General features: G+C 37.3%; 1 protein-coding gene across 1 annotated transcript; it reads right to left on the bottom strand.

Moving 5' to 3' along the window:
- Positions 1-24,259: 24,259 nt before the first annotated feature.
- On the bottom strand, positions 24,260-25,133 carry LOC136755206 (nuclear apoptosis-inducing factor 1-like). Its single transcript, XM_066711691.1, has 2 exons — positions 24,725-25,133; positions 24,260-24,522 (listed from the first exon to the last, which is right to left on the bottom strand). The coding sequence occupies exons 1-2, from the start codon at positions 25,131-25,133 to the stop codon at positions 24,260-24,262; spliced, it is 672 nt and encodes a 223-aa protein (XP_066567788.1).
- Positions 25,134-26,199: the final 1,066 nt, after the last annotated feature.

Raw genomic sequence — 26,199 nt, forward strand, 5'->3', positions numbered from 1 at the left:
GGAATTATAATGACTAAAATGACCCCCTCAAATGTGATGAGTGCCATTGTAAAGTTTTAGTTTCCCTACACCACATTGTAAGAGATAATAGAAAATGTACTTCTGTGATTTTTTCCCCTTTTCATCAATTTTTGTGGATTTATTTATTTGATTCACATTTTAAGTATATTAAATAGAAATCTACAAAATACACTTAATAGAATAAAAATGTTGTTGTTATTAATGCTTTATTGTTGTGGTTAATTTAAACTGAAGATGGTTTGTTATTTTGGATTTCATATAGAAATAATAAACATATCCACATATGGTTTATTTAGCAAATACGGATAATAGAGAGTTTAGCTGTCAGTTACTGTGTGTTTGAGACATTTTGTTCTCTTCTTAACAGAAGACATACAGTAATGGAAGAACACTGTAGCCCAGATATGACATCTGTGTAAATGTACTGACTACAAACTAAAAACCTGGCATTTATATATCACACACAACATTACCAAACATATATTAGCTTAAAATCGTTAAAACAAAAAAACTTGCAAGGCAGAATAATGATAATACTGAAATGAAAAAACCATTAATATAAATATTAAATATCAATATGATCTTTATCTGCTTACTTAAAGCACTGATATGTTTTTATTTTAAATGAAGTTTATGTTTTGGTCTGTTCCTAAGGGCACCTTGCTTCTTTGTGCCAAATACCTTGGATCTTCTTTGTGCCAAATGGTGTTAACAAGACTGGCTTGTGTTAAAAAAGGCAATATTTTAAGTGACATATTTAATCTCATTATAGCTAAGACGTGCCCGCAAAAAGGGGTTAGCCCCCACCTCAACCACTTTGACATACCTTACAATCTTGATCTATATCCTTGATTGCTATTGATTTTCTGTTAGATTTCATTATAAAATCAATAACTATTGCACATGGTGAAATACTTTACAAGGGCTGTGACATACTGTTGCAATACAATGAGCTCAGTGCAGCCACCTGGGCAAGGCAATTAAGATTAATTAATAAAATAAATGAAACCGACAAAGAAAAAATAAGGAAAGAAAAGACCCTTATTGATCAGCATTGATTTCTTTATCACTGTGATAAGACAGTCAATTAGATAAAAGAGCCTAATATTTCCCCTTCAGTTTAATAACTCCCAAAAGCCGAGGGGAGTGGGTGTCTATTGATTTTCGATGTGAGGGGTTTGAATTTATTGAAATCTGGAGTCATCTGCCACAGAAGGGGCAGTGGCATCCAGAGTTGCTGTTCAGTGCCACATAGGTCAGGCCACAAAAGAGGCGCTTGAGATCAGGCCTGGGTGCTGTGAATGAGTCAACCTCAGGGAGAAACATGGGCATCGAATCCAATTCTGGCCCCCCCTTTCTCTGAAGGACATCAGCCGTCTTCGTGCTTGGTGCCTTTCTTTCTTTTACTCACATGTACAAGTGGGCACCACCTGTCATATTGGAGAGCAAAGTCAGTTTTTCAAACCAGCAGTGAATTACAAAGAAGAATGAAGTGTAAAAAGGGCATATTATGTCCCATTGTGAATTCCGCTAAGTGCTTATTTATCTAGCTTGTTCTCCTCAGCAAACACACACACTCACAACTGCGTGCAGGCACAGGGAATGACCTTTCCAATTACGCTGCTATTTAATGTGAAGGATGGGGGTGTTTTTGTATGTGCCACTGATTGAAAAGCACTTTTTGAGAAATCTATCATAATCCAGAGATAGAAATTAATTGTTAGACACAACAATTTCGGAACCAGTAAGTTGCAGGTTAAGGTGGCCCCAGCTGCTTTTATCCAAATAGAAGAACACCTTTATTCAAATGGTAGCTTTTAATTGGAATTGCCTTGCAGGTCTGGTGCATTTTGATCATTAGAAGCTGCTTGAGAAAAACCTAGATACTCATTGTTTCGGCTTTGTTCTTCACATTCGTGCTTGATTTAATTCCTAGTTCTTCTCAATGTATAGGTGCTGTTCTATACTTTCAGACAGCTGCTATTCACAATAATTGCTAGTGCCGTCAATTATGTCCTAAACGGGCCTACTTGAAAAATAATTGATGTTAGGTAGCCTAGTGTGTACTAAGCACTTGTCATATACAAAGAAATATCTCTTCGGTCCTGAGGGATTTCATTGGACATGCGTTGTCAGAGTAGTAAGTTCTCAGAATCTGCAGAACCATTAAACTGCAGAAGGCAGAAAATTCATCACAGTGCAACATGTTTTGTTTCATTTTGCAGAGGAAAACAAAGTATACAACAATAAGCACAATAGGACAGACTATAACAGGCAATATATAATGGCTATGTTAGAACTCACAAAATAACTCAGACTAAACCAAGCATTTCATTTAATTGACAACATTTTATTGTATATACATGTGCTGCAGTTGAACACACTGCTAAAGGAACAATACTATTCATATCATATACTTGTTGAGGCTATAATGCTATATTTTGAAGCATTCAATAACATTATTATTAAAACTAAGGATAAATATTCACAGAAACTAAATTCATCAGGGAGCAAGACATCTCCCTTTTTATGAATGAATGCAAATCTCAAGCAATGTAAAGGTCCTCAAAATTCTGTTTAATACTTTATCTCATGGTTGTATAGGAACTATAATGTGTAATAGAAGCTATAAACGTTGTTTTATTATATTCAGCCTTTCTAAGTGTTTTGAAATATCAATTTCTTAAACTTATAGTCAAATACAGAGAAAGGTATGTTTTAAATTTCAGTCTGTTTTTATTATTGTTTAAGCCTGGACTTGGCTCACATGCCATAAGGCAGAACAAATTAAAAGCAGGTCCCCATGGAAACGAGGATTTAACTTTGATGACCTTTCCTAACAGGCACATAAAACTATAACAATAATAGCAGCTCTTTTTTACGAGTAGCAGCAGACAACTGACTATATGAGTTTCATATTGAACATAAGAGTTTAGTTTCAGGCCTCAAAAATACTCTGTTTTGGTACCTACAACACAATCTTTGTTTGTAAGAGTACAATTTCTTTCATTGTACTCCCAGAATTTGACCAAGCATTTCTATGAAGTCTTGGCACTACTTTTTAATGCAATATGGTTATTAATTTCTTATAATAAATAGATGTGTTCAATTCAGCTAATATAGCTATATGTTGACATTTACTAAACAAAATAATTAAAGCAAACACATTAACATGATAATGAACACTATGTGCTTTGTAACAATGTTTTCTCTCTTATATCATGATTGTTAAAGTGTGGACAAACTTTTAATTGTATTTGCCATCGGACAACTTCATGATTTCATACCACAGTGCCACAGTCTAAAACATGTATGTAAATTATATCCCTAAAGTTGGTATAATTGGTAATATGTGGGATGCTTTGGACAATACTTTTGAAAAAACAGTTTCCACTATAGACTCCCAGTCTCATCTTGATCATCGTGATCTGACAGTTTTGACAACCAGTATTGATTTGGTCAGCAACTGTATCCGATTAGACAGGGACATTATGGGACAGTATAAAAGACTTTATGTAACAAAAGACACAGTGCCACTTCAGCTGCACTTAATGTGACAGAGGGACAAAACCCCTTTCAAACTACATTTTCTGCTTCATTTTTTGCCCCCCCCCACCATCAATACATAACACTGTACAGTAGGTGACACAAATTAGCAAGACAGTGCAAAAGCTTCATCTCCTGCTACTTGGCAACCCATTCTCAACACTTGACTTTGTCCCTATGAAGGTATTGGCAGTCGTTGTAGAGTTGAGTGAAAACAGGGGGCGGCTGTTAGTAATCAGTCGACCCCTACAGCATGGGGGGGGGAAGGAAAAAGAAAAAAAAATCCTCATCAAGGTGCTTTATATGTTTCTCCTAGGTGGCTTTTGGAAGAGATGAAAGGAAAGGGCTCCCATCTGCTAGGTCATGTCGACGAGATGAATTCTGTCAAGTCTTAAAAGCAACAATGGCCCTGCCTGTGGGATGCCTATAATTATTATTCGAACCAGTCCTGCGCCCGCTGTAAGGGCATTGTCTGGTAACACAGGACCAAATTAGAGCGGTGGCTTCAGGCTGTGAGTTGATAAAGTGCAACTTTTCGATCTGGCTCTTCGAAGGCTCCTGTATTGTGTGCAGCCCGTGAGTGACATCCCCGGCCTTCCTTGGGGCTCAGCAGATTGGATCTGTCAAGCTGAGTTAAACAATGATGGAAAGACATAACCTTAGCAGGACATGTCATTTTTCCCCACTAATTCAATCTACATTTAATCAATGAAAGTAATTTCTTGTTTGTTTAAGTCTCATACCTAAAGGATTTTGAGGATTTTGAGACAGTGCCATTTTGAGCCTGACCTTCCCCCTCTGCTGTACTTGGACGAGTGCATCAAGAATAAAAGGTCCGCGGAGGGGAAGTTGACAGATTGCCACATTGCAGGCCATATATGGGTATTCCATGGGTTCATACCTTTATATTGGACAGATGCATTAGGAAATAGTTTCCTCCATCGTTGACATTGCTAGGGAAAAAAATATTTTGCATTAAGGTGCTGCAAAGTCAGCTTTTATAAGATTTTAAGACATACATTTTCCTTTAATAAAGGGTCAGATGGATCTATTTATCATCTAGGGAATCACTCCGTATACACATATTATTGAGGGTTATGTGCCTTAGGACCTCTGTGAATAAAACATAGGCTATCAGTATTATTGAAAGTAGCCAGCAGTGACTTATGCAAGTTCAAGGACTTTATTGATCGGCTAGCTAGTCTTAATCAAAGTCTTCCTTCTCTACCACTCATGGTGATTAAATAAGTCAGAGAGAGTCTGACATAAAGTCTTTGACTGTTTCATTGCTTCTCAATCATGGATGCTGTGTTCAGCAGTTCAGTATCTATTTGCTATTGTGAGAAAATACATACGAATAAAACAACAACTAAAAGCTTAACTTTAAGATAATCTAAAAAGTTAAACAAATAACTAGGGTATAAGATTCAAACATGTTTTGGGGGCTTCATGATTAAATTACAACTGACTTGATATTTCATTATTAACAAAAATAAATTAAAGTGTTCCTTTTCCTCTTATAAGGATAATATATTGCAGTCCCGAGGATCAAAATGAGGTTTATCACTGCATCTTAATGACAAGCTTATAGAATTTACTTTACAGCATGGCTGTCAAAATCCTGTCAAGCTGTAAATGTGAGGATGCAAACAAAACTCATTAACACAAAAGGTGAGTATTGCAATCACTTTAAACTTTTATTATAGTTGACACATTATTATTATTATTATTATTATTATTATTATTATTATTATTATTATTATTGTATTTTTAGTAATAGTGCAGTAATGTATCTATTGAATAATCATGAGCTTTCTAACAAAAATATATCTGACTTGAGGTCTTTCTCTGGTCCTGATTCATATACATGAGGGTTGAGGAAATCTTGTCTTTCTCCTCATAAATAATATCAACCTTTGTTCTTGGGTGCCATTAGGCTCTCAGGAATCTCAGCTATGAAAGGCTGCTGCTTTGAATGCGTATTGAGCAGATGTTCCCCAGAGATCATTAGCTATGTTGCTAATTGATTGTGAAAAGGTGCTTCCAGGGTTTGGTGAGTTTGCAGCAGGCCAGGGTTCCTCTTGGCTTGGTATGCAATGGCGTCCTCTGTGGCTGGCTAGGAGCCTGTGAGCTTCCCGTGTTATCAGTGGGAGCTCAGTCAGTCCTGGGTCTGATGCCTGTGCTCTGCTGTTTGTACTGTGGGCTTGTAGTAGGGAATGAAAAGATGGCTCAACAGTGAGTGTCTTTTGGAGGGCACACATGTTGTCTTCACCCCCGTGCTTAACAAGGACTGTGGCGTCGAGCTGAGCTTATTCCAAATGAAAACATATACAAAATAAGTGTAAATGCGGATTCCATTTTATGTAATTATTCTAACGTAGATAAGTCCCCGAAAACAATCTGGTGGTTAATATACAAAATGTTAAAAAACATACTGCATGTATACTAAACTGGAATAATACATAAAAAAAAATAAAAAAATAAAAAAAGGTATTGCATTAACTTAAAAAGGTGTAACAATGGATGGAATTATACAATTTCAGACTGACACATCACATTATGAAAGCCATGCTTGTGGCAGTGTAATTTCCTGAAGGCTTCCAATGTGAATACTTATGCTTAACAAACAGTCAGAACAGCAGCCATTGGGTTTGGGGGGACAAAGGTTGGCAGTTCTGTTACTACATTAATTAAAAGTATCTCTGACTAGTAATTGTATTGCCAAGACCAACACAGAGCACAATTAATTAATTAACTAATTAACACATTTAATCAATTAATGCATTTCCCATACTTGCTGACCACAAACTTTTGTTATCTTTCAAGTCAAGGATACTTCCCAAAGAGGGAGGGGCCGGTGTCGTTACCATGGGATCTGTGAATGGAAGTTGTCTTACGAAGCTGCCTATAGGCCACTGTACTCTGCCACTCAAGCACCCCGTCCCTGTTGATAATAAATATATAGATTATATTATACATAAATAAATTCCAGGCTCCCTCTCCCTTTGGGTAGTATCCTCTTCATAAGATAGCCAGGGTTGCATTTCCAGCCTAGTGTTATCTTCGTATGTTGGAGAGTTCCACGCTTTAGTCATGTTTTTAGGCAAGAAGATATTGAAGGAGACATAGAAGTCAATCATTTTACCTTCTTCATGCTTCGAACAGTTCCACTGTTATTATGCTGTTTACCTTCATCCACTCAAAGAGATTTCAAAAAAGGAATAACAGTGTAAAATAAGGCTTGAACTTCATCTTCCCAGAAAAAAGTAATATTGATTGTCCTTGGCTTTCTTATAATGTATAGCCATACCTTTTAATTTTCTTTAACATAACTTTGATTATAGAAGAATTGTATTTAGTTATAGCTGTTTCCATGTCAGTGTGTGCCAGACAGATCAGTAATTAAAGTAGCCTATAGTCATATCATGTGGCTGTCAACAATATGAAGGCCTTTATGTGAAATAAGCCTAATATGAGTTACAATTAGTTGATGCCAGTATAATTCAAGCAATTACACATATATGGCTTCCTTTTAAGTGCAGTCAACCCTCTTGAGGTCTGTCTCTTCCTTTAAAGGAGCAGATATATTTTAGTTTTGCCTAACTATTTTGAATGCTGAAAAGTGAAAGTGAAAATATTTGTGACACAATTTGCATGTTTCTCCATCATTCGCAGCACAAACAGAAGTGTACAGCTGAAGGCACAGAAATGACAGTGTGGATATCAGAATGTATTATCATATGCTTATTCTCCTATTCCAGAAGGGTTTCAATTAAATCACTACTGATATCAGTTAATGAGCCCATTTGGGTGGAAAAAAAGACTTGCTTCTCAAATGTCAGAGGAGGACCAGCTGGAAATGAAACAGATGGTAGGTGTAAATGAGAAGATTTAATCTAATTTTCTTTTCTTTTTCTATTACCAAATCTCTTGAGGTTAACAATTAGATTTTCATTGGGAAAAAAAAAATCACCCTAATTCAAATGATCAAAGGTAGAGATTAAGCAAAGTCAGACTTGTGAAATTCTGAATACCTACTTAAATGTTAGCAAAGTATGTCACAGATGGTTTGGATGAGAAAATACCTCTGAATTAGATTTAATGTGGGTGTCTATCAAAGAGAACTGAATCAAATAACAGTGTGGCGTTATTGTATTTGCAATGTGAAAGCCAATGTATAAAGTCACCATTGAAAGATTCACAACAACAATGAAAAGGAAATGTATTTTGATGGCAGGTCTTTGCCCAAGTAAAGAGGTGTTATGTATACTTTGTTTGACCACCCCAGGAAAATGTGTATTTCATCTCCTCTTACTAAATGTTCAGCCTGGTGTTTGTACCATTTTCATGTGGACATTTGGTATACAAACCAGTTGGAAAATCCTCAACTGGTAAACAAAAAACCTGCTTTATATATATTATATACATATATATAATATGTTAAGACAGTAATTATATTTTACAACATTTCAGGCCTGGAAAGTGAGAAATCTATTTGTATTTGTATGTTTTTACAGTTTTATTTGAAATATCTCAGGGGGAAAAAAGTATGTGAAAATAACTGTTGTAAGCTCTCCAATTAAAATCTTCAGGGAGACAGTGCAGTGACCGAAGGCAGTGTAATTTAGTCTGAAACAGAAAGGTGACTTGAAGTAGCTCTCCCAAGTGAGCCATACACTTTTCAGCAACTACTGTCAGAATCACCAAAACACTCTTAAGCCTAGATTCCATAACAACTTTCCCCTTTGTAACTGATATTAGTCATTAGTATCAGAAGGATATAAGGTGGTGAGCAACGGCTACCGGCCAGCACTAATTATGAAACACTTATCCCACCAGATCATTCACTGGGGAGTGATGACACAGGATGGATCATTTGTGTAGAACCAAGTGGCTCCTGAAGTACAGCACTGTGCTGTCCTGCTTCATGTAAAACGTAGAGATTTTTTGGAACAGTATTCTCAAAATAGTTTTTTCTGTAATGCACCTCCAAGTTATTACAGTTACTGTTGCTAACTGTAATTGTAATTGTACAGCTCAGTGTGAAGGGCCACAAACATAGCTGGTGGGATGGCAAACCACTTTGTTGGTGGTGTAAATTCAGGTGAAGGAAAGAGAAATGGTGAGTAAAGGAGAACAAGCAAACAGATTTATGACTCTACCAAATCAAAACTTTGACCGAACCGTGAATCACAAAGTTCAAATCTTTACCCTATCACGTTTTAATTTATTGTTAGAAGCCATGTGATACTATGTATAACTAAAAATGCAATAGGGTGCCACTTCATAATTTGCGATTCATGGGCATGTTAAAGTTTTTATTTGGTCTAGCCCTTAGTGCCTGTGCATGTGTCCCTATTTGGGCAATCAATCCAACCTTTATGGAACCAGGGTGTATTTACTGTATTTAAAAACTCCTGTCGGTTATTTTATTCATATGGTTGATCAAAACATAAAACAAAATGTTGGGCCTCCCTCCTGCAGGGTGGTAATCAAATTAGTTACACCTGGTGACCTACCCGTTACATTATCCATTAATAGGATTTCAATCATTTTATTATATGATTAAATTAAATGATGAATACAAATACAAATTATGGCCCTATTCGTGTGCATGGAGGCAGTGTGCTTTTTTCCCCTAGGTGAAACTAGCTACCCAGACACAATTAAAAGTTAAGATAAATTCATTATTTTAGCTTTTTGGCAGATGATGTGTTTTATAATGTATATATTTAATAATAATAATAATAATAATAATAATAATAATAATAATAATAATAATAATAATACATATATTTTTAAAATGCTTGTTTTTGAAACACAGGGATATGTTTTTCCTGCAGTCGTTTAGAAGAATGCAAATAATCTTGTAAAGGCTTAAATGAAAGACAAATCTTCAAAGACGGTCACTTGATATCCTTTTATCTAGCCGATCAACATTTTTTTTTCTGTTGGAATATGTAGACTTAGTCGGTGCAGTGATTGACAGATCATAAAATGTTGTAGCTTCACTGAAGGGAGAACAACATCCTGACAGATTTCAAAGGGAGTAATCAAAGATGACAGCACCCACACACACAGTCCCGTACCTTTGATCAGATTTCCCTGACTGATTTGTATTCAATATTTTCCAGTAAAGGAACCCAGCACTGGCTTTGAACACTGCAACAAATAAATTATCACAGGAATCTGAAAATCCGGTTGTTGTATTTGAGTATTTGGTCGACTCGTATGTGATAGAAGAGCTATTTATTTATCATAATGGGAAGACATTGGCAAATGCAACAGACCGCATAAAAATACAACCAAATACAGAGCATACAAATGTGAAAAATGTAAATGCCATCAAATTATTTAAAAAATTGAAAAGACATTGGGCAAGAAGGAAATCCTGCCCCCAGTCCACACCCCCCCAACACAGACTTCTAAAAATACAGCTAAAACATAGCTGGTAAGATTGTGTTACCACATTTGTAGCTCTTTACAGTACTGACTACCAGTGCATGCTGAATTCTGATTGAATTACCACACTATACCACAGTAACCACATTTAATATTATATGCTGTTCCTCTGAGCTCTAATGCTTATTGTATGTTACAAAGGTTTGGAGGGAGTCTTGGGTAGGACCAGGTTTTGGGTATATATGAGACCAACATCAGGAAAATGAACTGAAACTAAACGTTTTAAAATCAACCCCTCTGCAGTATGACAATGGCCCCAGCCAAATCCCATTTTACAATTTGCAAATTACAAACTCACTCCGTGATGGCAACTTTGCATTAGCTGGAACGAAGAATATCATACCAAAAGGACATCATTAAGTATTAGAATGGATACTTGCAATTGGTGGGTGGATCAAACAGTTGGACTAAGCCAATATGGATAGACTTCAGTTGATGTCAATCATTTATAGCTCATAAACATTATATTTTGTTAATTGTTGCTCATTATTGAAAAGTGTGACCTATATCTCAAATGCCAGCCTGTACCCCATTGTTGTATTGGAATGCATACATAAAGGACTTGATAGTTTGAAGTCTTCATTTTCTAATTTTTTAATAATATCTCACACACAGATGTTAAACAAGAAACTAAGGTCATGCATTCTCTCACAAGTGTTACATATCTGTTTCCTCTTTTCAGCTCTCTATAGGGGTTGAGGGTAGTTTATCAGATTATGCAATTTAAGATAAACATCAGGTTGCTGAGGTGTGGACCCTGACACAAGAAAATCTGATTAGGCAACAACAGTTTAAAAATGAGGGTATTTACATAACATGCAGATATTATTTGTTCAATACCTCTAGGAAAATTGAAAGCAAGGCCCTTATGCTGATATTAAAAATCCAGACAGGCACTTTGATTCTATCAAGGTGTTTGGAGATAAAAGTCAGACATCTTTACACACATAATGAAATGACACCTTGGGTGAACATAAAAGCAAACAAAGTTAATCTTATCACCCCTATACAAAAGAAAAGGGGGAAAAAAAGTAGAGAGAGAAATAATTTGGGGATTAAGATGACAGAAAGAGACGTTGTTTATGTAATACAAACCAGTTTGTGTTACCTGAATGGGTTACGCCAACAAAAGACAGCAGGGAAGAATATACTTGTCTCAATCTCAAAAGTGCATTGTCTGTGGGATGGTACAGAAAAAAGGGTGGTGTTTCACTTGCATGAGAGGTTTTGTTTGGCTTAAAATGCTTGGATAGAAACACTACATCAAACGTATTCAAATGAGTAGAAAAAAGAAACTCCTTTCCTTATTTGAGAGTCATCCCACTCAAATCAGATCCATCAAAGAATGTCATTGACACGTAACTGAGAATACATTGAAATGCTCTGTTACATTGATTAACTCCTGGTGTGATGAGTGTTAAAATGGTGATGATTGGTCTCAGGCATGTGTACAATATTACTGTCCGGACATGATTTATTTGTTATAGAAAAGCCTTACAAATAGTTCTTACAGAAAGACACTTTTCAATGCCTGGTAATATCTTTTTGTATCTGTGAGGAAATACAGTGCAAAAAATTGAATATAAGCTGAGGTGAAGCAAAGCAAAATGCTGGTGTGCCTTTGGCTTTCAGAAATGAATTCTACATGGCTGGCCACATTAAGTCAGCTCTTGTAAACACCCCAGATATAAATTGATAGCTTAGCTTTTAGAGGTGACAGGTGAAAGATGAGCAGTCAACAGAAAGAACAGATCCCCAATTCAAGGGAAGCAATGTACATGACTAGTCAGGTAGCTCTCTGGTCTCCACCAATTACAGATCACATAACAAATATAAAGTTGTACATGGACAGAATATGGGTAGAATTATAGAAGTAAAGCTCTACTAACCTTAACTAGATCTCAGGCATCTGTCAGAAATCATTGTAAGTGCAATTGAATAAATTACATGAATTCTATTTATCTATGTTTTTTGTTGGTTTTACATATTGTGGTGTAAAGTGTGCTGCAGCCATGTTTGTCCGTTGCTTTTATACTGTTCAAAGAGCAGTAAGACAACAGTATTACATGCTTTCCTGGGAAAGGGGAAGTCCAAAAACAAGCTTGATTTTGTGCTGCTGTAATTATACCAAAGTCTGTTTAGAAAATGTGTCTTCAGTTTAACTTTCAATCCCCACTCTGTGACTGAAAAATAAAATGCCGCCAGTTTTTGGCACAAAGCAAACAATCATTGAAGTGTAACTGGGAAAACAAACGTTCCTTTTGTAAATGGGCAAACACCACCAATTCACCACGCATAATGGGGCAACAAAAGCGATAATGAAAAAAACAAAAGGAAAGATTGTTCTGTTTAGTACGCAAGCCTGCAAATTTCACAGATAAATGTAATCACTACCATTCATAACACAATGTTTATTTTTCCTGACAGGTGTTTAAATGTTATCTCACAAATATATACTTTTTAAATAGTGTAATCGCATGCACTTCAAAAGCTACCTAGCTGATATAAATTTCCACTATTTGCACTGAATGAGGTAATAATATAATCCAAACCTATATCGAAGTTAACAAAACAAACATTATTGTTGATAAGAGTAAGTCTATTGTGAGCTGTGTAGGAATGTGTACAATACAAAGAAGCAAGATAACAAAGTGGAACAAATGTTGTAAAACAGAATATAGAGAATTTAAATGTTTAACCTGGAGGAAAAATTATAATATATGAAATACATCAGAAGTTTGTAACTAACCTCAAACTAAATCCCTTTGAACACAGACATAATGACAAACAGGTCGTTATGAAAGGTCAGCATTGATTAGATAATTAACTGTTATTGACCTACACTATTGTAGGAATCATGTTTTCCTCAAGTTAAGAGTCTGGAATTCTAGTGTGCATTTTAAGGCCAAAAGCAGCCTGTACCCCAACCCTAGCCAACAGCAACATTGCAAGCTAGGACTATGAAAATCTACACATGAATCAGTTATCTCAGTACAAAAACAACGTCAACCTTAATGAAACCTTAAGTTTACTAGGGACTCTAAAACTAACCCTTGCTGTCCCAAAATGTAACTCATATTAAAACATAATTAAAATGCACTATTGTGCTAAATTACTCAAAATAATGCTCAATAAACAATCTAAATATAATCATTACACTATTACTATTTCACCGGAACCCCTATTTTAAAGCTAGCTAGGTCAAATTTTCTTATTTCTGATTTCCCTAAATATTTATTGTGAAACTTGTCTTAGACATCAAAATCTTCAGGTCATACAGACCAAAATTATATTCAGGATGTCTATGCTGTTCTATGATATATTAAAAACAGAGAATATTACACAAATTTTATTTTGTGTATCTTTTTGACAATATGTAAGCTTTATCTTTCAAATCAGTATAGACAGAATATTATAATTTGCAAATAGCTCATATTTTGAGATGCTAATTATTCTTCAGATTGATGTCTTGGAGTGGCCGGATTGACACTTTGAAAGTTTTAACTAATTAATTCCGACATGGATTTTACAGGGCCTTAATTATGTTAAATTATGTTCATTACACTGTAATATAATTCCATCATATTTTTAAATATATAATTATAGTTTTCCTCTTTTCCACTGAGTTATTAATTGTGATCCGTGCACAACGGGGGGGGGGGGGGGGGGGGAAGATTCAAAATAATTTTTTGTTTTCTTTAAATTGTGTAACTTTTCATACTCTAAGTACTTCCTACATTTGTTGACTTTATCATAATCAGATATGAGTCCTGAGTTGTGTTACACTAACTTGCAAGGAATTTATCATTCAGGAACTTTCCATGACATGAAATTTTCCCCACCATTAACATCTGTCTGAAATAGTGTTGACTGAACCATAAAATCATAAAACGATCTTAAAGCCTGTAGGAACATGTCAAGAGTTTGGTCCATGAAACACACAACCAAGCCGTGTCAGAGAAGCTGACTCAATTGAATCATTAAAAAAACACCACAATGAGCTACCGGCCTCCAAATAGGTAAGATTGACCTTGTCTCATTATTAATATTTGTTATGGTCTTTGAGTTGCATGTGTACATTCCCAAAGTTAATCAAGTTGCACATCTGCCTTCAGATTTTTGAAACAGTAAAAACAAGATCATTGGGTCTTATGGGTAATGTCATCTACAACTTGTAGAGTAGCGATTTTATCAGAATTTCAACCCATATGCCAGTCACAAATTCCAAATGATGGGAGCCTCTTCAAAAGTGTTGAGCTGTTAAATACATTCTACATTTTACACAAATGTGACCTTTTATTACCTTATAGCCTAGAATTTTTTTTTTTTTTTTTTCATTTACAGTGAGGGAAAAAGTATTTGATCCCCTGCTGATTTTGTACGTTTGCCCACTAACAAAGAAATTATCAGTCTATAATTTTAATCGTAGGTGTATTTTAACAGTGAGAGACATAATAACAACAAAAAAATCCAGAAAAACGCATTTCAAAAAAGTTATACATTGATTTGCATGTTAATGAGGGAAATAAGTATTTGACCCCTTCGACTTAGTACTTGGTGGCAAAACCCTTGTTGGCAATCACAGAGGTCAGACATTTCTTGTAGTTGGCCACCAGGTTTGCACACATCTCAGGAGGGATTTTGTCCCACTCCTCTTTGCAGATCCTCTCCAAGTCATTAAGGTTGGGAGGCTGACGTTTGGCAACTCGAACCTTCAGCTCCCTCCACAGATTTTCTATGGGATTAAGGTCTGGAGACTGGCTAGGCCACTCCAGGACCTTAATATGCTTCTTCTTGAGCCACTCCTTTGTTGCCTTGGCTGTGTGTTTTGGCTCATTGTCATGCTGGAATACCCATCCACGACCAATTTTCAATGCCCTGGGTGAGGGAAGGAGGTTCTCACCCAAGATTTGACAGTACATGGCCCCGTCCATCGTCCCTTTGATGCGGTGCAGTTGTCCTGTCCCCTTAGCAGAAAAACACTCCCAAAGCATAATGTTTCCACCTCCATGTTTGACGGTGGGGATGATGTTCTTGGGGTCATTCCTCCTCCTCCAAACACGGCGAGTTGAGTTGATGCCAAAGAGCTTGATTTTGGTCTCATCTGACCACAACACTTTCACCCAGTTCTCCTCTGAATCATTCAGATGTTCATTGGCAAACTTCAGACGGGCCTGTACATGTGCTTTCTTGAGCAGGGGGACCTTGTGGGCGCTGCAGGATTTCAGTCCTTCACGGCATAGTGTGTTACCAATTGTTTTCTAGGTGACTATGGTCCCAGCTGCCTTGAGATCATTAACAAGATCCTCCCGTGTAGTTCTGGGCTGATTCCTCACCGTTCTCATGATCATTGAAACTCCACAAGGTGAGATCTTGTATGGAGCCCCAGACTGAGGGAGACTGACAGTTATTTTGTGTTTCTTCCATTTGCGAATAATCGCACCAACGGTTGTCACCTTCTCACCAAGCTGCTTGGCGATGGTCTTGTAGCCCATTCCAGCCTTGTGTAGGTCTACAATCTTGTCCCTGACATCCTTGGACAGCTCTTTGGTCTTGGCCATGGTGGAGAGTTTGGAATCTGATTGATTGATTGCTTCTGTGGACAGGTGTCTTTTATACAGGTAACGAGCTGAGATTAGGAGCACTCCCTTTAAGAGAGTGCTCCTAATCTCAGCTCGTTACCTGTATAAAAGACACCTGGGAGCCACAAATCTTGCTGATTGATAGGGGATCAAATACTTATTTCCCTCATTAACATGCAAATCAATTTATAACTTTTTTGAAATGCGTTTTTCTGGATTTTTTTGCTGTTATTCTGTCTTTCAGTGTTAAAATACACCTACCATTAAAATTATAGACTGATCATTTCTTTGTCAGTGGGCAAACATACAAAATAAGCAGGGGATCAAATACTTTTTTCCCTCACTGTATCTAGACATCCCACCCCACAACTTCCAATTGAAAGATTGGTTGGATAACCAAGGAACTTTCAAAAGAACTCTGTTGAAAAGTTGGTGAAATGCACAGATCACCAGAAGAATATAAAAAAGACCAAAGGCTTTGAATATCCCTTATAGCATGGTCAAGACAATTATTAAGAAATGGAAGGTGTATAGCACCACGAAGACCCTGCCTAAATCAGGCTGTCCCTCCAAACTGGATGAAGAATGAGACTGATCAGAGAGGCTACCAAGATGCCAATTGCAACTTTGCAAGAACTACAGGCTTTTATGCTTTTAAGATTGATCAAAGTGTGACAACAATATTCTAAGCACTCCACAAATCTGGCTTGTATTTTAACAAAAAGGTAAAAGTCCTTGAGTGGCCCACTCCTGAAAAAATGTTTGATGAAAATTATCTAAATCTAAATCTAAAAAATTATCTAAATGTCCATTGGAACTAGTAAATAACTTTTATTTCCTAAACCTGGAATCAAAACAAAAAAAAGAGATGTGTCAGCAAGATCCATGAATACAGCTTATATACTAGCTTATATTAAAAATAATATTGAGTTGAATGTTCCTCTTCAGCTATCTCACTTCATAGCTTCCTATGATTGATATTATCCTTGTTCTTTTTCATCCAGACTTGAACTCAACTTTGGGACTTTGGTCAAGTTCCTTATATTATTTTACAGGTTTCCACATACAGTCTATTGATGATTGTTTGGCCTTTGTTATTGAGATCTAAAGCAGGTGCATTTAGACTGTCCCACTGGTGTGATTCCTTGCTCTTGTAGATTAATTGTCCTGGGCAGGATGGTGTGAATGTACTGCAAGACCATAACCTTGAAAGAACAGGCTTGGTTTCACATTTAAACAAAATGTATTAGCCCCGTCAAACTGGATTATTACCCCTTTCAAGGCAAGGTCTCTGGCTATAGTTATAAACGTGTAATCAAGTCTTGTCATATGTCTGGGTTAACAGTGTGTTATGACACGCCAAAAAAGCTTGATGAGGTAATGCACTTACTGTGAGGAGCTGACGGATAGTACGACCTCTCTGAGAAAAGAAGCTTTCTTCCGAGATCACTTAACAGGGATATATGAACTACTTAGTGTTTGCCACTAAAACACCATATAATGCCATTCCATCTCTTCTTGGGCCATGCATTCATTTTACTGTAAGTTGCATCTAAAACAACGTTTTAGATGATGTAAGATAAGAATGGGAAACAAAGGAGATTAGATAGTTTCATTATTGATTTACCACTATATTCTAAAGTTTCTTTCATACTGCTAAGTACAGACGGCAGGGAGGAATGATCTTTATACCATATCATTTTATCCACTTATATTATCCCTTATAGGCCCTTTTAACAGCTTCCATAACATTACTGAGGTGATGCAGTCATAGGGAAGGAAATGATGCATGCACACATATAATGTAGCAATGCCTGAAATACTGTATATTGTTCCTTTACATACAGTGTTTTTATATTTCCAGTGTGCAAACTTAGTTGAGATACAGTATATAGTGACTTGTTTCTGTGATCTTTAAAAACAATCACTCTCTTTACATTAGAATGCTTTCACAGTACTTTTCTTCTTGTATTATTCTAATCTTTTAGGAGTTATTCCAGGTCCAAACCCTCTCATTGTAAACTCACTAGTCATGCCTGGGCTGGCAGTGAAGCTGAATATTGCTACAGCCAACAGTTCTACTTTGGAATTTATTACTTTCATTTCTGGATACCAAGACATTTTTCTCACTATTTTATAACTATTTTATCTGTCTGTCTCACTCCAACCCTGATCAAGCCTGAAGCATTAACATAACAATGCTTACATGGGACCTAAATATTGGCTACTCTTTGTATTTAATTGGTTATTGGCAAACTGTTGTGCTTTCCAATGTCCAGCTGAAACCAGAAAAGGCTATAACCAGTACATTGCACAGCTGGCTTGTACAGGTTGCATTCGGTACACCAAAGCCTGACAGGTGTATGAGTATGGTGCTGATAATGCTAAAAATAAAAGTGCCTATGCCTATTGGAAGTGAAAATGGTGGCTCAAGAAGTTATTCAGTGCTGGCACAAAGTGCTTACACCGAAAGTGATCAGTACCACCACAGGCATGACAAACTGACGTCTGTGTTAACATGCCTTTGGACTTCTAGCCATCTCTCCCACCCGCTATCTACAGTGTGTTTGGTTAGAAACAGCTTGTACTGCAAATAGGCTCTGCCCTGATGTCTGGTAGCAATAGCAGGTGATGTCCAGTTGAGCTAGTGGTTTAATGTGCCTTAAAGATGTTACTTAGGGTACACTGTTTTGTAGAAATTCAGAAGGAGTCTCTGAGGAGATGATGGCAATAATGGGCCTCAATTTTGGAAAAGCTGTTTTGCAAAAAGGATGATGCTTGTGGAGTCACAGCACCTGAATATACATAGATCCTTTTAGCTACCTCTCCCCTGGTCCCCTCTGATAGCTGTATAATAATAATAATAATAATAATAATAATAATAATAATAATAATAATAATAATAATAATAATAATAAACACATTTCTATTTAAAAGCTGATCAGATTACAATTTTGGAATAAAAACGTGTCCCCCAGGTCTCAGGTTAGATAAAGACCTCTGGCCCTTTTGAAACATGATAGCTTCTAAATCTCACTCTTCATAGAGGGATTAATCACAAGGAGATGAACTGCTGTGATGAAAAATAGGAATCATCACCCACACATCCAACTCCTCTGGACTAATTAGGACAAGTTATTGTTTGACACACAGCTTGAAGTCTCTGTAGCCTGGCCTGCATGCCCAGACACAGATCGGTATGTTTGGAAATGAATCAAGCCTGTTTTACTTATTTTATGTGCATCTAAATGTGTGTTTGTGTGTGTGTTATTTAATCTTACAAATGTGATTCCCTTTTCGTAACACATAAGACTAATAAGGGAAACAAAAACGGGGGATGTGTTTGGAATCTGTGATAAAATTAAAAGGCATTTAACTGCTGTCAAATGGAGATCAAGCCTTGTTGTCTGTGTGTGTGTATTGCTCTGCAAGTCTGGCTTTATTTTCAACATGGAAGGGAAGGCCAACAGGGGGTTAATTTTGGCCTCTGCGGGGATTCTTAATCATTTATCACATTTCATGCAATTTGAAGGACATTAAATGAAAGCAGCTGCATTGGCTCCTGTGTCAAGTTACTGTCTGACACCCAAATAACACAAAAAGACCATTTCTGCATGTCTCTGCCACCAGCCCCTCGGCCACACATTGTATGCCTGGTGAAATCTGTCAATAAGTGTTTTTCCTGCCTGAATGCTCTGAGGCGACATCAAACAGTCCTGGTAGTACAGAATCAATACTTCAGCGCCAGCAGTAGTGGCAAAACTGTTATCATGATTGTGTTTACCGTTGATCGGATTACACTCTTTCCATCTGAAGACACTAAAAATACCAGCAAGCACACAACACCAGCATTTGTCTGATCCTCTTGAAAATGAAGGTGGCCAACACATTTTTACTTTCATCTCTAATTGCTCAGGCTCAAGAAAGCGGTAAGCATCAATATTAAACCAGAGCTTAAGCGGCAATTATCCACCGTAAAGACGACTTTTAAAAAGTAAGAAAGAGATCAGCCAGTGTGCTCTGGATGACGAGCAGCTTTTTAATGTTTGCCCTTTTATTAACCTTTTACAAACATAATTTTCAATTTTTGTTGAAGTTATTCAGAGATGTGTTTGAAAAAGGTCAAGTAAATGATAATATTTGAATAGTCAGTCTTGATTCTCTTTTGCATATCTCCTAAGAAACTAAGACTGCTAAAACTGTAAATGGCAATGAAAAGATTTCACGACGATCTACCATATAAGGAAAAATAGTTGTTTATGTATTTAGAGAATCACTTACCGTGTACAAATCAAATGTATTTACTTTATAACAACACATTGATAAACTGACAAAGATTTTGTGATTTTCCTGAAACAAAATAGTTCAGAAGGAGTACACTGATGGTTCAAGTATAACCTTGCAAACTTAAATGCACAGAAGCTTCTGGAAGAGCCAAAGAAAAATAAATGTTCCATTGCATATTATTTTCATCTTTACTTATTTGTGATACTGCATATGTGTTTTGTGATTCAGTAAGAACATATTGAGTTTCCACAGGAACTGTGTGCACAGCTCCGGACATTACCAAATTCGGCATATGTTTTGTTCGGTAGAGTGCAATATCAAAGAGTTTATCATCATAAGTAATTTAACAAAAATAAAAAACAAACAAAAGAAATCTCAAGCAACATATGGTCAGTAAATGGCATATCTAAAAAATGCCTTTGGTACTATTTCTTTATCATATTTTCCTTGGAGATTTGCCCAGATTTTAAATGTACAGAGGAATTATTTTTTCAGTGCTAGGTTTACTTTGTAGAATAGAATACAGTTCTGTGGAACAGTACACATCTGGTACAATATACCTGTTATCTCCCAGGTTAAACTAGACATTTTGCAGGATATTTTGACTTTCACACACACACACACGCACACGCACACATATACATGTACTATATATATATATATATATATATATATATATATATATATATATATATACACACACACACTTATACAGTACTGTGCAAAAGTTTTAGGCTGGTGTGAAAAAAATGCTGTAAAGTAAGAATGCTTTCAAAAATAGACATGTTAATAGATTATATTTATCAATTAAATAAATGCAAAGTGAGTGAACAGAAGAAAAATCTACATCAAATCAAAACTTCAAAACAGCATCAATTCTTCTAGGTACACTTGCACAAAGTCAGGGATTTTGTAGGCATATAGTCAGGTGTATGATTAAACAATTATACCAAACAAGTGCTAATGATCATCAATTCAATATGTAGGTTGAAACACAATCATTAACTGAAACAGAAGCAGCTGTGTAGGAGGAATAAAACTGTTCGCTCTTTTGAAGAAGCACAAAGAAACTGGCAATGTTGAGGACCGTAGACACAGTGGAAACTTTGGAAACTTACTGCAGCAGATACACATCATGCTTACTTCCCTTCACAATCGGAAGATGTCCAGCAGCTCAGACTTGAAGCCATACCACCGACGTGGAAACAATGCCAAGCGACTCAACTGTGCACGAAAACACAGGAACTGGGGTGCAGAAAAATGGCAGCAGGTGCTCTGGACTGATGAGTCAAAATTTGAAATATTTGGCTGTAGCAGAAGGCAGTTTGTTCACTGAAGGGCTGGAGAGCGGTACACAAATGAGTGTCTGCAGGCAACAGTGAAGCATGGTGGAGGTTCCTTGCAAGTTTGGGGCTGCATTTCTGCAAATGGAGTTGGGGATTTGGTCAGAATGAATGGTCTCCTCAATGCTGAGAAGTACAGGCAGATACTTATCCATCATGCAATACCATCAGGGAGGCATCTGATTGGCCCCAAATTTATTCTGCATCATGACAACGACCCCAAACATACAGCGACAGTCATTAGGAACTATCTTCAATGTAAAGAAGAACAAGGAGTCCTGGAAGTGATGGTATGGCCCCCACAGAGCCCTGATCTCAACATCATCGAGTCTGTCTGGGATTACATGAAGAGAGAGAAGCAACTGAGGCGCCTAAATCCACAGAAGAACTGTGGTCTCCAAGATGTTTGGGCCAACCTACCTGCCAAGTTCCTTCAAAAACTGTGTGCAAGTGTATCTAGAAGAACTGATGCTACCCTGAGGCAAAGGGTGGTCTCACCAAATACGGATTTGATGTAGATTTTTCTTCTGTTCACTCACTTTTCATTTAGTTAATTGATAAATATAATCTAAATATAATCTATTAACATGTATTTTTGAAAACATTCTTACTTTACAGCATTTTTTCACACCTGCCTAAAACTTTTGCACAGTGTTTTAACGTAATGATTGGGCTGAGCTTTGCAGTTGAAACACTCAATTGGAAATGGTAAAAAGTCTGTAGTATAACGAATATAAGATATATCATCATTGTATTTTAGGGTCTTTATTCACAAATATGGATTTGATGTCGATTTTTCTTCTGCTCACTAACTTTGCATTTAGTCTATTTTTGAAAGCATTCTTACTTTACAGCATTTTTTCACACATGACTTAAACTTTTGCACAGTACTGTGTATATATATATATATATATATATATATATATATATATATATATATATATATTAGTCCTTAACAATCACAACTACAACTAGATATGAACCTTTGTTGACTTTCATTCCTTCTGTGATATGTCTTGAGTTTTTAAATATGACCCATCCATTATCATACCTAATGAATGGCAGAGCTGTGATGCCCTAATTATATGGAGTATGAGGCACTGTAACAATTTTGCCAGATAATGAAAGTCAGTTCATAAACACATCACCAGCCACAACCCATGACCAAATAGTGGACCAAATAGCACGCATAGCTCATTATTATTATTATTATTATTATTATTATTATTATTATTAATTAATAATAATAATAATAATAATAATAATAATATTATGTATTTATTCACAGATGCCCTTTTCCAGGGCAACTTACAGGATTTCATTGCAGCTCAGTTAAATGAGACATCTGGTGCCCCGTTCATAATGGAATAATGCCTTTGTAATGTGTGCAGGTCTGAGCTCTCCACTTAGTATTCGAACCACGCAGCACAGGCCCTCATTCGCACGCTCTGTACCGCACAGTGGAGTGATACACCCGCTACGCCTAATGTCCAGGGGCCTCATGTATCAATGCTGCGTAAGCACAAAAACTTTGCATATGCCATCTTTCACGCTCATGGTCGGATGTACTAACAGTGAAATGAACGCAAGAATGTGCGTTCCCCCATGCCAACTTCATGTCTGGCATACGTACATTTCTCATGGTTTTTGTCCGTTGGCGACTCTTACAGGCAATGAAGTGAAGTTGCAAACATTACACTATGAATTGTTGTACAAGTCAATCGCACCACCACCTGTGAGAAGCATTGCTATTAATTTGCAATTTATAAAATAATTAAAATACTATTGTCACACGAGCCTTACGGGAATATTCTATCAATTATGCAAGTAAGTAAGAACATATAAAAGCATGTGCAGATTGATACAACCCTTAGTCTATGGCAATGGCAACATTGGCCTTATTAGAGGACTTTGTTAATGGCAGAATCCGAGGAGAATGAGATTTTAGGGACCACAATGATTTTCTGGCCAACAATGTTGACTGGCTTATCAGCCGTTTCAGATGTTCAAGGGCTATCCTCTTGGAGCTCTGTGCTGAGTTGGGTCCGGATTTGGAGAGAGAGACAGCGAGGAGCCGCACAGTACCCACTCCCCTACAGGGGCGGACAACACTTGGTTTCCTGGCAACTGGTTCTTTCCAAAGGGAACTGGCAGACCGCTCAGGAATAAGCCAGTTGTCTTTGAGCCGTGCAATGCCAGCTGTATGGGACAGGATCATCCGCATGTCTACCAGGTATATAAGGTTCCCATACGATGCAGTTGACCAGCCAAACATTAAAGCGCAATTTGCAGCGATAGCCGGTTTTCCTAATGTAATCGGAGCGATCGACTGCACACACATTGCTATAAAGGCGCCATCTGAAGAATAATTTGCATATGTGAATCGGAAACATTTCCATTCAATAAATGTGCAGATAATATGTGATGCACAAATGCGCCTAACAAATATTGTGGCAAGATGGCCTAGGTCAACCCATGATATACACATCCTTACAAACAGCATGGTTGGGATGAGGCTCCAAGTTGGCAGGGTGCGCGATGGGTGGCTTCTTGGTGAATGATGCATTTAAAGTTATGGTTCTATCTAATTTTATTTGTATTATTGTTTTTGCCGTTTAATTATTCAACTGCCCATCAGGAGACCACGGTTATCCACTAAAGACATGGTTGTTAACCCCCCTCACCAACCCATAAACTGACCAAGAGCACCGCTACAATGATGCCCATTTCTCACACTTGGTCAGTTGTAGAGCGGGCGATTGGGCAGCTGAAATGTCGGTGGCGCTGCCTTGACAGGACCGGGGGGATGCTGTTATACCGCCTGACAAGGTGTGCCGCATGTGCTGGCCTGTGGTGTGCTGCACAATGTCACGAACAGGCACGGCATACCACTTGGTGAGGTGGCGGCACCGCCAGATGACCCCGACCCAGGACCAATGTATGTGCAACCCAACCAACAAGCCATTCAGGCCCGTCAACATGTTTTGCGACAATATAAATGGTAATCAGAGACAAAGTTCATTTTTTGACCAATTCCTTTAATGAGTGGCTTATGTCTGTAAGTGTGTCAGTGATATTTTTCAGGTGACTGTTAATTTCTCCGATGGCCATAACGATTTGCTGTTGTGACCCCAGAACAGCATGCATCAAGACGCGACCAGATGGACTGGCCTCAGCACTGGGGGGAGCACTGGAAACGCCGGAGACACTGGAGACGCCGGACACAATGGGCCCTGGCTGCTCAGGGGCGGCGGACTCCGAGTGCGTGCCAGTGGATGTTCCTGCTGTTGCACCATATGTTAATGTTAATTGAGATTTGAGTCTGTTCCTTATTAATGGGTACACGCATTTGCCATAAATGCAATGGATACGTAAAATCTCTGGTCTACTTTTGGTCAGCTACATTGCATGCATTTGAAAATTAAATGCAGGCTGGTAAGCTATGTGTACCACAGTTAAGCAAACAAATTGGAAATTAGTTACCTTCGTGGCAGTCCTGTAGTAAATCCGAGTCTCCCACAGCATCAGATACTATTCCAGAGAATAAAGTGACACCCATGATAGAGGCAACTCTCTGTTCAAAGGGTGTAAGTTCATCGACCCCTGTACCACTGCCTGTTCTGCCCACACTTTGTCGGTGCGCAGCAGTTCTCTGCTTAACTTCCACCTTTATATCAGACCATTTCTTTTTAAGGTCATTTACAGTGCAATTTTCAGATCCCACCGCATTGATGGCGTCAGCCAAACTCTCCCACTCCGTTTTTTTCCTTTTGTAATTAATTCCGGAGGACAAAGTTCCAAATGAAATATTTTTTCTCGTTTCTACCTCCGATAGTAGCACCTCCAATTCACTTTCTGTAAAGTTTCGTTTCTTGCTGCTGGCTTTTGCCATTTTCTTGCTGCTTGCTTTTGCCACAGTGGACTCAGTGGATTAAAATTTATTTAATTAAGGGAGGAGACAGGGTGGGGTGTTGTGCTCGTGCATGTGCGCTCAATTTCACGTTACTTGGGATGTACAAAGAGAATGCGTGGGATCCTGCGTACGCAGAGATTCATACATCTGTTTTTTTTGTGTGCGTACACACATTTACAGCTTTGTCCATACGCAATGTTTTAGTATGAATTCAACGCAAGTCTTTGTACATGAGGCCCCAGGTCTCCCAACGCGAGAGGTTCATTCTCTCTACTGACTTCACAGAGGGGTTATGTCATTGTAACGAGAGTAGGCAGGAGGGCATGGACGCCTCTGTGCATTAAAATACTCAAATCTCACTGTTCTTCATTTATACCCCTTACTGAGAAAACAACAACACCTGACACCTTTTGCACAAGCCTGTGTCCGTTCTGCCATATTTGCAATTGTCAGGCATTGTTTTCCACACTCTCCTTTAAAGCACGAACTGGAACATTCTCAAGGCATGTAAACATCTGAATGTAAACATTTAAACGACAGTTGTGCATTAATTACATCGATTGCCATGACATTTGCCCCATGTTCGTATTCTCAAATGGCGCTTGAACATGAGCATGTGATAAGCTCTGTTAATAACCCTTATTTGCTATGATTCTGTTGTTCATGTATTTATTCTGAAATGCATTTGGAGTAAAAAAAAAATATATATATATGTTATTACCATAATCTAAATGTAAATAAACTATTTGAATATTTGCTACATTTGCTACATTTTATACATTTAGCTGAGAAGATGTAGAAGTGATTTGCATGTTTTGTTGTTGTTTTTTTGTAGAGAGAGTGTATAGAATAATTAACTGCTTTTTCTCATGACCATTTTTTTTTTTAAATCTGTTTACCATGACCCTGTACCGGATGAAGCAGTTTTTGAATATAGATAGATGTTTTTTTATCTGCTTATTAGGTAGGTTATAAGATAATGTTGCTCACCCAAATCTTTCAATTTAATGTTTGTTTGTTTTATGTTAGCTTGTTTTTTTATTAT

The sequence above is a fragment of the Amia ocellicauda genome, chromosome 8, assembly GCF_036373705.1.
Source record: "Amia ocellicauda isolate fAmiCal2 chromosome 8, fAmiCal2.hap1, whole genome shotgun sequence".
Taxonomy (NCBI): domain Eukaryota; kingdom Metazoa; phylum Chordata; class Actinopteri; order Amiiformes; family Amiidae; genus Amia; species Amia ocellicauda.

Coding starts and splice junctions, on each gene's coding strand:
- LOC136755206 (XM_066711691.1), bottom strand. CDS start 25,133: ATGGCAAAAGCCAGCAGCAAGAAACGAAACTTTACAGAAAGTGAATTG. Junction 24,523..24,724: donor ACTACAGGACTGCCACGAAG/GTAACTAATTTC, acceptor GTGCAACAGCAG/GAACATCCACTGGCACGCAC.